The 13,624-nt window shown below is 39.2% G+C and overlaps 1 protein-coding gene across 2 annotated transcripts in view; it reads right to left on the bottom strand.

Moving 5' to 3' along the window:
- Positions 1 to 13,624, bottom strand: part of LOC132177655 (protein NO VEIN-like) — a 59,157-nt gene that overhangs the window by 12,602 nt on the left and 32,931 nt on the right. Inside the window, exons 5-8 of one of the 2 annotated variants that reach the window (XM_059590071.1) lie at positions 12,850 to 12,931; positions 10,605 to 12,379; positions 6,708 to 6,920; positions 331 to 2,604 (exon numbers count right to left, since the gene is read on the bottom strand). In XM_059590071.1, coding sequence (XP_059446054.1) covers positions 331 to 2,604; positions 6,708 to 6,920; positions 10,605 to 12,379; positions 12,850 to 12,931 — 4,344 coding nt within the window. The remainder of the gene's footprint in view (positions 1 to 330; positions 2,605 to 6,707; positions 6,921 to 10,604; positions 12,380 to 12,849; positions 12,932 to 13,624) is intronic. The other variant, XM_059590072.1, reaches the window with a different exon arrangement.

Below are 13,624 nucleotides of genomic sequence, written 5' to 3'. Positions count from 1 at the left end.
TCACAAACTTTTACACATCAATTGTTGTCACATTTATTAAATAGTTAAACATCTGGGATGTGTTGCACTAGAGCTGGCAAAGCCAAAACCCAAAATGGCATGGACCCCATTTCTGATCCATGTCAGTCACCCACTGCGAAAGCCTGTCAGTTGCCAGCAGGCAACAGATTTTAGCAGTCTTCTATAGATGCCTTCAATGTCAAGCATTTAAAAAGAGCCAGTAGCCAGATTCACATCTTTGCCAGCTCTGAACTGCAGATTTTTACCTTATGCAACAGGTGGTGTGATTATGAATGTACAAAAAAATCTGCAGTTCATAATCATACTAACCTTCGGAACAGCATATGGAGCAGAAGCACCAAGAATAGAGCGTACTGCATCACAATCATAAAATAAATCTTTGGGATAGTGAAGCTCATCATCCATGCTAGATGCAACCCACTGGACATCACAAATGCTGCTCATAAATGAGGACTTGAAGGGTTTGCTGTCTCCACCAGATTTAGGACTGCAGTAACCTGTAGCTTTGTCACTAAAACAACCATCCCATAGCGTATCAAAAACCTCCAACAGATATATACAACTTTTCTGCATGCCTTTTTTGGACAATAGGGATAATAAATGGACCAATTCATTGGATTCCCAATCTTTGACAATTGATTCAGGGGAAATCAGATCTCTTTTCTGCATTAGATTACTAAAAATGGTAGGAGATATATCAGCAACAGTCTTATGAACTTGAAGTATTTGCACAAAATCCATGACACCTATTTCCTGGAAAAATTCCCTCCATTTCGTTAGTCCACATGATAGTGATTCAGTGACTGGATGCCTCAAATAAGTGGTGTCAACCTCATGCCATTTCATATCTACAACATTGAGCAACTTATTTAAATTGACTGGATTTCCATATGCTTTACTGAAATGAATTGGCACCTTAACAGGTTGTTTAAAGCCATGATTTGTTAAAATGAAAGCTTTATTTCGTAATTCAGAGATTATATACTCCCTTTCAAGATGACAATCGGGGCAGCTAGACTGTAGGTGAATCATTAGAAAGCAAAGATACTCCGTCATCAAATTCTTGTCACTATTTGTATTTCTGCCATCCGTTACAGCTGGCATGACATGCACTTTCACAATTTTGTGAGCAGACAACTTCTGGACACCAATTCTATAAAGAATCTTGGTTATGTTGTCGACCAAACTCATGTTCACGCATGAACTATCATTACCAACAGTTGATGCAGTAAAGAGGGCAGGATTTACAGTTCGAAGTTTAGTAAATAAATTTGGGAAAGCTTCAAGTCCACGCTCAACATCAAACCCAGTGCTTACCGCATCAGAGTGTAACCAGATTGTACCTTCATCCACTGAGCTGTATGTACCATCTGAAAGGGGAATAAACGATATTTTCCGGAGGTTCTCTATGAGATCCATTTCTGTATCAGAGTTTAAGAAACTTTGTCCAGAAGAATGGAATGACATTGTATAAAGAGCATTTAGCCAAGAAGACAACCAACTCAGGCCCATAGATTTAATGCCATTTTCCATGTGACTTAAAGAGGATATAAATTTAAGTAGAATCGTGGGTCCATACTCCTCAAGGCCCAGTGCCCTTGCTAATGAATCAGACATTTTTATATTTCTATCCAGGAATCCAAGGCCAAGATGCTCACAAAGCAAACCATTAGGAAGAAGAGTGCGCGCCTGTTCATTCCAACCTCTTAGAACCTTGCATGGAGGAACCCATTTCTCTTTTCCTCCTTCCAGGAGTAAGCAGTTTGACATACGTAATTTAGAAATAATCAACCTGGGAAGACAAGAAAAGAAACCATGAACTTCCCCAACAAGTGGAACAAAACTCATCAAAGCTGACACAGCTTTTCCTGGATTCTCTCTAAAACACTGAAGAGCACAAAAAGATCTCTCTGCATCAACAAACAAACCAGGAAACTCAGACAACAACCACTGGTTCCAGGGACTATTTCCATCAACTTCCTCTCTAGATGAAGGAAGAACAAAATCACCTTGAAGAATAAATTTCAGCCCATAAGTTCTTAAAGGAAGAAATGCAAAAACAGGCTGTTGGTCTAAAAGTGGAAAATAACCCCCGTCAACTGATTCCTGCAATGTAAATGCTATAGAGATTTCTGTGGTTTGCACATCACGACGAATGTTATCTGCCCGCAACTTTTGAGATGCTACAAACCATGTCATTTTCTCTTTTCCATGTGAAATCCTAACAATGCCATCCTCCATGATTTCTTTTTGCATCAGAATGAGCGAATCATTGAGTAAGTTTCTGAACTTAATACGCTTAAGCCGGTGAAGAAAAAGCAACAAAGACGGGTGAAGATCTGAAAACATAGTCATAATGCTCTTTATGACAGTTTCGTCTGATAATCTCGATCTGAAAGGAAGGACGATGCAAGTGTTCCAGCATTTATCATCCAATTGATTAGTGTCACTAGATGCCATCCTACTATACAAGTCAATATCACATGGAGGTACTATTGTTGGCAAAACAAAACCAATTTGACCCTCACTGATATCAAATTTGATATGAAACCCATTAGAATGAATCTCCGGAGAGTCTGTGACCTGCAGATAGACCATCGCACATTCATGAAAGTTGTTCAAGTATATAGTATAACCATCAATTTAATAAACCAAAAAGTAAACCACCACTCTCATTTCTACAAAAATATATATATATAAAAATACAATTCACAGTCAGAAAGTAATTCAGGTTTCCAAGTGTGGGTACCACATTCAACCTCTATGCCAGGTCTCTCAACTTTTCCCACTACAATGTCAATTGTCTAAAAGAAGTAGAGTACTTTTTTTTTTTTATAAGTAATAAGAAGTTTTATTAAAAAGCGTAAAGGCGCCCCAATGTACACTGGGAGTATACAATATGATCACCTAACTAGAAGGAGAAAAACGAAAAAGAAAATCATCATAACTAATCGAAACTGGAAAGACATGCGCAACGGTCCAAAGATACAGAGTTTGAAAGCAAGAGGCTAGAATGTCTTCCCAAGTCCCCTCCATATCCTCAAAGCATCTATTATTCCTTTCCCTCCACAGACACCAAAAAAAGCACTTAGGCACCATTTTCCACACCGTGGCATTTCCCCTCCTCCCCAAAGACCACCAACAAGCGAGTAAATCCGAAACCCTATTCGGCATCACCCAAGACAACCCAAACCGACCGAAAAAGGTGCTCCACAAAGTATAAGCTACCTCGCAATGAAGGAGAAGATGGTCTACCATCTCCTCGGTCTTCTTGCACATACAACACCTGTTTGTCACAATCACCCGTCACTTTCTGAGATTGTCCAGGGTCAAAATTTTACCCAAAGCCGCCGACCACACAAAAAAACTCGCCCTCGGAGGAGCTTGGGTACGCCACACACTCTTCCACGGAAATCCTCCCCCAACAGGACTTGCCAAGGCGGCGTAAAGGAGCTTGACCTTGAACCGGCCTCTTTTGAAAGAATTCCACCACAACCTATCTTCACACCCTCGCCTCACTTGAGCAGCATGTAACACCTGGAAAAATAAAGCCAACACCTCCACCTCCCAATCATGAGCTTCTCTAGAAAAGTTCACATTCCACTGGTTAGTGCCACCCAGCACCTCCAGATGCTCCGCCACTGAAGCATCCTTAGCGCAGGCAATGCTAAATAAACTTGGAAAGGCATGCTTGAGAGCCAAATCACCACACCACAGATCGTGCCAAAAGCGCACCTTACCCCTCCCCTACCTCAAATCGAGTAAACCTTTGGAAAGTGGCCCACCCCTTCCTGATGTTCTTCCATAACCCCACCCTCATAGGACCACCCGGCTCCAAGGAACACCACCCTCCCCAAAGACTACCAAATTTTGCATCCACCACAGCCCTCCACCAAGAATCTCTCTCTAACCTATAGCGCCACAACCACTTCCCTAAGAGGGCGCGATTGAAGACCCTAAGGTTCCTAATACCCAAACCTCCCTCCTTCATCGGGGTGCAAACCTTCGCCCACTCCACCAGGTGGAACTTGAACTCATCGCCTAGACCTCCCCATAAAAAATCCCGCTGCAACTTCTCAATCCTCTTTGCAACACTACCTGGAATGGGAAAGAGTGACAAATAGTACGTCGGCAAGTTGACGAGAGTACTCTTAATAAGCGTTACTCTCCGCCCCTTGGACAGATAAGATCTTTTCCACCCGGCCAACCGACGTTCTATCTTCTCAATAACTCCATCCCAAATATGTGTAGCCTTGCAAGAGGCCCCTAACGGCAAACCAAGGTACCTTACAGGCAATGAAGCAACCCCACACCCCAAAATCCTAGCTAACTTGTCCACTTGTACCACATCCCCCACTGGAATTATCTCCAACTTGGCCAAATTAACTTTCAACTCGGAAACAGCTCCAAAAAACAGAAACACACTCTGCAAATACCGAAGCTGGGTAGGCCTAGCATTACAAAAAATAAAAGTATCGTTCGCAAACAAAAGATGGGAAGTAGTAATATTACCGACCTGAAATCCCTCAATAAAACCCCCGTTCACTGCCACCGAAATCATTCTGCTTAGAGCTTCCATAACAAAAACGAACAACAGAGGAGATAAAGGGTCCCCTTGTCTTAAACCCCTGGAGCTGCTGAAGAAACCATTAGGTGAGCCATTGATCAGAATCGAGAACCGCACCGAAGAAATACAATGTTCAATCCAAGAACACCAAATCCCACCCAAACCACATCTCCTAAGCATGTATAACAAGAAACCCCAATTCACATGGTCATAAGCTTTTTCTAGATCCATTTTGCATATAACCCCTGGCTCCCCAAAACGCAGCCGACTGTCTAGGCATTCATTAGAAATCAAGACAGGATCGAGAATCTGCCTACCTTTAATAAAGGCACTTTGGGATTAAGAAATGACCTTATCCAGCACAGCCTTCAATCGATTCGCTAACACCTTTGCTATGATCTTGTAGATACCTCCCACAAGGCTAATAGGATGAAAGTCTCTGAGATTAGTAGCTCCGAGAACCTTCGGAATTAGCGAAATGAAAGAGGCATTAAGGCTCTTCTCAAACCTCTCCCCAGCCTGAAAAGCACTGAACACCTTCATGACATCCTCCCTCACCACCTCCCAACAAACTTGGAAGAATGCCATAGAAAACCCATCAGGACCTGACGCCTACTTTAAAACATAGCTTTGGCTAATTTACTAATAATCAAAAGGTTGATTGTGTAAATATGTTTATACTCTTTTATGGCAGATGAGCCTTTAAACCCCTACTTTAAAATCTCCTTCAAAACTTCCTAGCAGGTTCAGTGCGATTCTAGCACAATTCATGTTGGTTCAGGTGGTTTATCACTCGATTGGGCTACATGGAGCACCCATCGGGTTTGTTGCTCAAGGGGAGTACTAGAGTAGTGTTTACAAATTCTCGTTTGTTGTTAGGTAATCGCAGGAAACATGATCATCGTTAGTTGTTGAGATTCGACCGGTTTTGTGGCGAGATTCAACCGGCCTTGGTGTTTTGTGGTGGTTTTCGACCAATTATTGGTGTTTTTCAGGTGAGATTCTACTGTCCTTGGAGTTTTGTGGTAAGATCCAACCAACCTTGGTGTTTTACGGTGAGATCCGATAAACTCTTGGTTGTCGAGATCTGACTAGACTAGTGTTTTGTGGTGGTTTCTGACCAGTAGTTATTGGTGTTTTCCGGCGAGATTCTACCAGTCTTGGTGTTTTGCAGTGAGATTCGATTGACATTGGTGCTTTGCAGCGACATTAGATCAACTCTTGGTGTTTTGCGGTGAGCTCTGACTGACCTTGGTGTTTTGCGGTGGCTTCTAATATCCTTGGTGTTTTCTGGCAAGATCCTACACGCCTTGGTGTTTTGCAACGATAACAAACTGCCCGTTGCAGTTTTTGGCGAGTTTTCGACTAACGTTGAAGTTTCTAGCGAAATTTCTTGTTATTTTATTTTTATGAGTCTTTATATTGTGTGATCCAAGCTGGGAGGGGGGGTGAGTGTTAGAGTATGTTTTTCATTTGCTTGTTTCTTTCAAGCTGGGCTTATATGATATATATATAAATGCTCCAGCTTGAGGGGGGGTGTTAGAAGAGTTATTAGGGTTTGTAAGAGTCAATAGGATTGTGGGTATTTTGGTCATTGTTATATTTCTCTAAACGTATATAATAAGATGTGAGAGGTAGGCTACGTTACAACAATAACATTAGCAGTAATGTGCTTCCACCTTTTCTCTAAACCATTCATGCACACTACAATAGAATCCATAACTTGTCAACCTCTGATGAACTAGAAATAATATTCTCCAATACCGTTTTCAGCCTATTTGCTAGGACCTTAGAAATAATTTTATAAACACCACCCACTAAACTAATAAGCCCTTAATGTCCACAACACCGGCTTTCTTGAAAAAAAAAAACTATTCCTTGTCTGGGGTAAGGATCTAAAATAAACTAAATTTGAAGAGAAAAACACCAAAAAATATAAATAAATAAATAAATAAAGAATGATATCTTGTAACCTGAATACTTGGGTGACACCCTCTTTCATTACTTCAATAGCTAGTTTATTACTTACACAAAAGAAATAAAATAAATAAATAAATAAATAAATAATAAAAAAATAAAAAAAGAGCAAAGAATGATGATAACAGTGTTCAAAGATTACCCGGAATACTGATTTGAAGCCAATGCCTTTCTGCCCTATATATCCAACATTAGATCCTTTCTTTGTTGAATTTCCAACATCACAAAGTGCTCTGATGTTTTTAGCAGAGAAGCCTTGCTCATTATTTAGAACAATAATACCCGACTCTTGAAGAATGAATGTCAGAGTCGGTTCCACGTTTTCCGGATAAATATTATCATCAGCATTTTGAACCTGAAGCAAATGAACAATAAATGGATTGATTTATTGAGGGGAAAAAAAAAAACCAGAGACTTCTCCACAGCTATTGTGAACTTAAAACCTATAACCAAATTCAGTTATAAAATTGAACATATAAAGATTCCATTAATTCAGGAATTACTATAAACCAAGAATGATATGGATGACATGAAGGCAAACTATAAACAAGATCCCATTTCCCAAGTCCAACAAACAGGGGCACTATAATCTTCTTCTGTCACTCTGCTTTACAAAACGACATACTAACTAAAAGGATAACTAGTGAGAATGTAAAACCCTACAACTAGAAGTCACAATTTGATCCTGAAAGTATATTACAAATTAGGCTCATTTCAGAAAACGTAGTTACATTTCTTCCTTGCTTTTCACCACGATGCTAAAGCTTATAAATTGTAGATAAACATGCTAAGGCACATTGGTAGAAAGTAAATTCAGCAATGGAACAAATACCAAGCAGGTACACAAGAATTTAAGATTCTCAAATTTTCAACAAAATGATAATTTCGCTTGCCAAATCCGACCATAACTATATTGAAGAAATTCAGACATTGAACCTGTAAGACTGTAATACCACAAGCAGAAAGAAAGAAGATAAAGATTGTAATCACATTGAACCGATTATAAATAAAAGAAGAAAAAAAGGATGTAATACACCAGATATCTAATTGAATTATTTGTAACCAGCATATAATTCTGATGATATTATGGTAGTGCCTATAGAGTATATATCTCCGATGTTCTTATAGGGACAACCAAACTCCAGATTTTCTAATACTGAGACACCAAAAACCTTTCGCAAAGTGAAAGGCCAAATCTTTATGGTTCGATACCAGATTACATCATATATACAAGAGCATATGAATACATATTTCAAGTTTACAGTTCTTATGGCTTTGTGTTGCTTCCGAATGCAATGATGGCATTCCCAATGTGAGTAGGTATGATGGATTGATGGTGCAAGAGTTTGTGTGTGCACGCACATACGTGTATATAGCCAATGTGCTCTAACTTAAACAGCACTACTCCCGTAAGAACAGGATAGAGGATGAAGTATTGCATTCAAAACTAACAGGGTGCATGTAATTTACTGTTGGGAAAATTGATAATTAATTGGCAATCAATTTTCCACCAGTCCTTTATCCGAAAGACAAGTTTGAAAATAAAACACATGAGAACACACCAATCACACACATACACAAAGTTTACGTGGTTCAGCAATATGCCTACGTCCACGGGGTGTGATCCGGTCTCCTTCTTTACTATTGAGAAATATTGAGTACAATAGTACAAGCCTGAACCGCTCAAGTTTAATACTCCAAACCCAAGCCCTTAACCCTTTGTACACCCCACTCAACTGTCCCTCTCAAATACCCAATAAATAAAAACTCTCTACACTTTGTAAATGCCACAAAGTGCTCTCACCAATTTGGATTTTCCGGATCCCCACTTAACCAAGGACTGCATGTCCTTTTATAGAGGCTTAATCACGAAAAATAGGAGAACAATTTTAATCTAATTGCTACTGAGAAAACGAAACCATCATGAATACAAAGACTTTTCCATGATGAAGATAAGCATTGTAGCTCACATGTTTATCCACACTCGTTTTCTCCAAAAATCCAATTCCAAGTTGTTCTTGGACTCCTTTTAAAACTAACCTTATCCTCTTATAGATAAATATGACTTGAGCCCACTAACTTGAATATTTATATTTTCCAGCAATTATCTTCACACTTGTTGACAATTTGAGCCATTATCAACAATCTCCACCTTGGCGAAAACTTGGCAACCTCTACCTGAGACCTCAGGTCCGCATCTTGACCGATGCCCATCCCCACGCCCTGGGATGTCGTACAAAACACTATCTACACCAACAGTAATAATTCTACAAGAATTATCATGCTCCACCATAAATAGCACATGCACTTAGAATTAAACCATTCCAAGAATTTTCTTTTTTGGCATATATCGAAAAAATCCTGCTAAAAAATATGGTGCAACTTCCTTCCATGTTTGGTTCCCATGAAATTCATCAGCCATCAACACCCTTTTCCACCACATACCCGACATAAAAAAAACCAAACCAATGTCTCGTATGCAAATGTGGATCCGCTAATAGAACACATCCATTATCCTGACATTTTTAGCGGTCATGCCAAAGGATGTGCATGCCCTTATCAAAGAGCATCATCATAATCATCTCTCACTGCAGCGAGAGAAACACTATTAGCGTTTTTGGAGCAATCTGCCAAACATGCTCCTCTCAACGTTTTGTGTAGCCCAAATTGGATGTCATTGACTTGTATTTGCCACAAGCCAAAGTTCATTTTCCCGTCGAACCTTTCAATCCCAAACTTCAAGGACTGCATTTCTTATTAACGAGTAGAAATCCGCAACCAAGCTCTGATACCAATTGTTGGGAAAATTGATAATTAATTGGCAACCAATTTCCCACCAGTCCTTTATCCGAAAGACAAGTTTAGAAAAAAAAACACACGAGAACACACCAATCACACACATACATAAAGTTTACGTGGTTCAGCAATATGCCTACGTCCACGGGATGTGATCCGGTCTCCTTCTTTACTATTGAAAAATATTGAGTATAATAGTACAAGTCTGAACCACTCAAGTTTAATACCCCAAACCCAAGCCCTTAACCCTTTGTACACCCACTCAACTGTCCCTCTCAAATACCCAATAAAGAAAACTCTCTACACTTTGTAAATGCCACAAAGTGCTTGGATTTTCCGGATCCCCACTTAACCAAGGACTGCATGTCCTTTTATAGAGGCTTAATCACGAAAAATAGGAGAACAATTTTAATCTAATTGCTACTGGGAAAACGAAACCATCATGAATACAAAGACTTTTCCATGATGAAGATAAGCATTGTAGCCCACATGTTTATCCACACTCGTTTTCTCCAAAAATCCAATTCCAAGTTGTTCTTGGACTCCTTTTAAAACTAACCTTATCCTCATATAGATAAATATGACTTGAGCCCATCAACTTGAATATTTATATTTTCCAGCAATTATCTTCACGCTTGTTGACAATTTGAGCCATTATCAACATTTACCAGTTAAATAAAGTACATGCATACATATCGCAAATAATCTTCTGCACAATAGCAACTCACAAAATAGTAAACGTGTGACAACTGATAAATACTAGAGGAGATCCACTTTCGTATTCTGTGATATGTTGACCATTTAACTACCACCATGTATTTCAGACCTTGCCCTTTTACATATTGCTTAAGCTTCTGCCATTGCAAAATGTGATCAATTTACTAACAATTAAGTGTAAAAGTATCCTTCATGTCTCTGTGCACTTATATTTGTAGACGATAGTTGTAGTTGTTAGAGTGAGAGAAGAAAACACTAATAGTAAAATAATAACAATACCAAAACTTACCTAAACAGTGATACTAACAAAATATTAAGGATATTCATCTTTCAACCAACATTCAGCACCGGGAAAACTTCTAGCAACTACATGGCAACTGTAGATTATACCAGCAATATTTAAAAATATAACAAAATCTTAACAGAAGATAAGACGCGTAGAAAAATCAACTCTACAAACTTATATGGTTCATCATGTGAATAGTCGTAGTAAGCACATTGAAAGAGATAAAGACAATGCTATTACCAGCTCAAGAAGAAAATGTGAATCTTGAGAATATAACTCTTGTGAAAGACAATGAAGTGCTCTCCCCAGGCGAGCATGCTGCTTCTTCAACATGCTACTTTCAGTGCTAGAAAAACTTGGATCCAAACCAAATTCATCCTGCCTGATAGATTCAATGACCAAGGCTGCATTCTTAGCTTCATCAAGTTTAGACAAATGTAGTGTGTGACCACTGCCAATTCTATCATCAAAAACTTCTAACCCATCAATTGATCGACAAACTTCAGTCCTTTCTTCATTGCACCCATCTTTCACAACAGATACACTCATATTTAGTTCCGAAATGGAAGACTTACTCAATGCATCTTGCATATTCTTTGAGCCTATGCTTTTCTCAGGCCCAGTAACTTTCAAGCATATAGTTGCACATGAAAACAGCTCAGTAGCATCAGTGGAACAAAATGAATGGTAATCATCAATCCACTCCACAATACCAAGAGACAATCCCACTTCATGAAGCATGAGACGCTGCTCTGTTTGATTGCATTCACGCAAAATGGCAGAAGCAGCATCTTTGATGAGAGAGCGCATTCCAGAAAGCAAGACATCAGCAGCAAAACCACGAAACTCTGTGGGTAAATAGCCAAGACAATCAAGGACAAACCTTGACACAATAGGCACAACTTTAATCATTTTGCATAAGTTAATGTGTAACTCACTACTCAAATTACTAATAGCAACTTCATCAACAATTTTCTGTCTAGTGTTTCCTTGCACAAGAGAGTTCTGGCCGTCATTTACTTCCATATTCTCCAGGGAATTCTTCATAATAACTTCAAGTGCTTGGCGTGCATGACATTTCAAAAGAGGCAAGGGAACATATTTTTCTCCCCCAACTAATGAGAATAGAGATAACAGCTGCAGTGCTGTTCGGAAAGGGGATCCTTGAATTGCAGCTTCCAAGAATGAATCCACAGTAGCTGAATGATCTATGCGCACGACCTTTCCATCTTTAGTCACTAAACAAAATAACTCTTCTGTATTGACTTCATTCAACAACCATGGTACAAGAGGGCCAAGTGATGGAGCAAATATCAGGTCCCAGTGTGCCCATAAGTTTAACTCCGACATCAGTGGTGCTCTAAGTAAGACTTCAATTGCGTCCTTGGATGTAACAGATTTGAGGTTTACAGCTTTCTGGCTGAGGTCAATTCTCACCTTGGTGGTTTCCAATAAATCATTTTCATTATGGGTTGATTCTTCAACATGATACATTTCAAATAATGTTGCAGAAAAAAGGACACCTTTAGAAATTACAGTGTTCTTATGCTTCCCCACAATATCTAGAAAATCTGCCATGGAACCATTTTCTGAAATTTTGAAACTGATCAATGGGAATTGCCTCATGAGCAGTGATGAAATCATCTTCTTCGTCAATATTCCATTATCCCATAATCCATTCAAAGCTTGTGACACTAAAGCAACCAACTGATAATGGAGCATGCAGACCTCCAAAGGAGATTTTTCATATATGTCACCTGTTAAGAAGTTGTATATCTCATCAGGTAGCAAAGAGGCATGTTTTTCGAGGAACATTAAAAAGTCCCCATAACCAAGGGACTTGAATGTCTTGACACAAAATTGCTCCACCAGCCAAAATTCACAATCATAAAGCTTCCTCAAGAGCATAATTCTCCTTTCAAGAAGTGATTCACCATAAGTCTTGATTTCATACTCGAGCTCAAAATAAAGTGTCACTTTCCTGATAATGTCTTCAGCAGAAACACCTGTGACATCTACTTACATGAGAACAAGATATAAAAGTTAATATGGGGACAATATTGAAATGATTGTAAAATGAGGGAGGGAAACTCAAAAAGAATCAACAAAGTAGAAGCTGTGCAAATTCACTTATCAAGTATTTAACACCAATTATTCCCAGCAAGCCAAATGAAAATCGATCTTTTGGTTAGTGAATATCAAAGTCCAACGTAGAATTCCTAGAAATTTAAGCAAAAATATTACAGTATCGGCACTATGAGGAGAGTCTAATCAATTAAACTTCAGCAAAATTTTAAAAACAGTCAAGATAATATCAAAATGTGTAGGCAAGTCACAGGGGTTTGAACTATGACTTGGCAAAGCCTAATTTAAAAGCAAACAGTACTCATTGTGTGTGTGCTCCACACCGTGCTCAGTTATGACTAGTGCATCCTTAACACTTGGTTCAACATCTATGATCTCATATTCAGAACATCTTTCATACGTATTTGTGTCAATTCCTGTTGACTTGTGGTTTGGAGAGTATCAGGCATGCAGTCCCACATTCCAGATTTGATAGATGAGATCTGCAATATGGAAAAAGCAATATCATAAGGTTTAATCTCATATCGAAGCAACACATCATGGATTGTTAGGTACATCTATGCAAACCGAAGAAGTTTTTTTTTTTTTGATAAGTAATACTGTTATATATCAAAAGCACAGAGGGGCGCAACCTATATACACGGGAAGTATAAAAAGAGAGCACCTAAGAGAAAGAAATGAAAAAGGAAGTCAGAGAAACTAATCACTAAAAGAGCTAGCCAAGCGGCCGTCCAAGAGTAAAGAGTAAAGAAAAAAAGATGAGTCAGTTCCTCTATAGTCCTAGTAGAGTTCTCAAAACATCTAGCATTTCTTTCAATCCATATACACCTCATAAGACACAGAGGGATCATCTTCCACACTACCGCGCTTCGAGCACGTCCTCCCGACCACCACCAATCGAACAAGTCCCTCATCCTGCAAGGCATGACCCAATGCAACCCAAACCGACTAAAAATAGTATGCCAAAGAGTACTTGCGATTTCACAGTGGAGAAGAAGATGATCTACTGACTCTCCTGTCTTCTAGCACATACAACACCACTCCACCACCACAAGGTTCCTCTTACGCAGATTATCGTGAGTCAAAATTTTGCCTAGGGCCGCGGTCCACTCAAAAAAAGCCACTCGCAAAGGCACCTTTGTACGCCAAATACTGTTCCAAGGAAACACCTCATG

The sequence above is a fragment of the Corylus avellana genome, chromosome ca4 (genome assembly GCF_901000735.1).
Source record: "Corylus avellana chromosome ca4, CavTom2PMs-1.0".
NCBI classification, from domain to species: Eukaryota; Viridiplantae; Streptophyta; class Magnoliopsida; order Fagales; family Betulaceae; genus Corylus; species Corylus avellana.
Note: the sequence above shows the minus strand (reverse complement) of the source record. Positions and strands in the feature narration are given on the sequence as shown.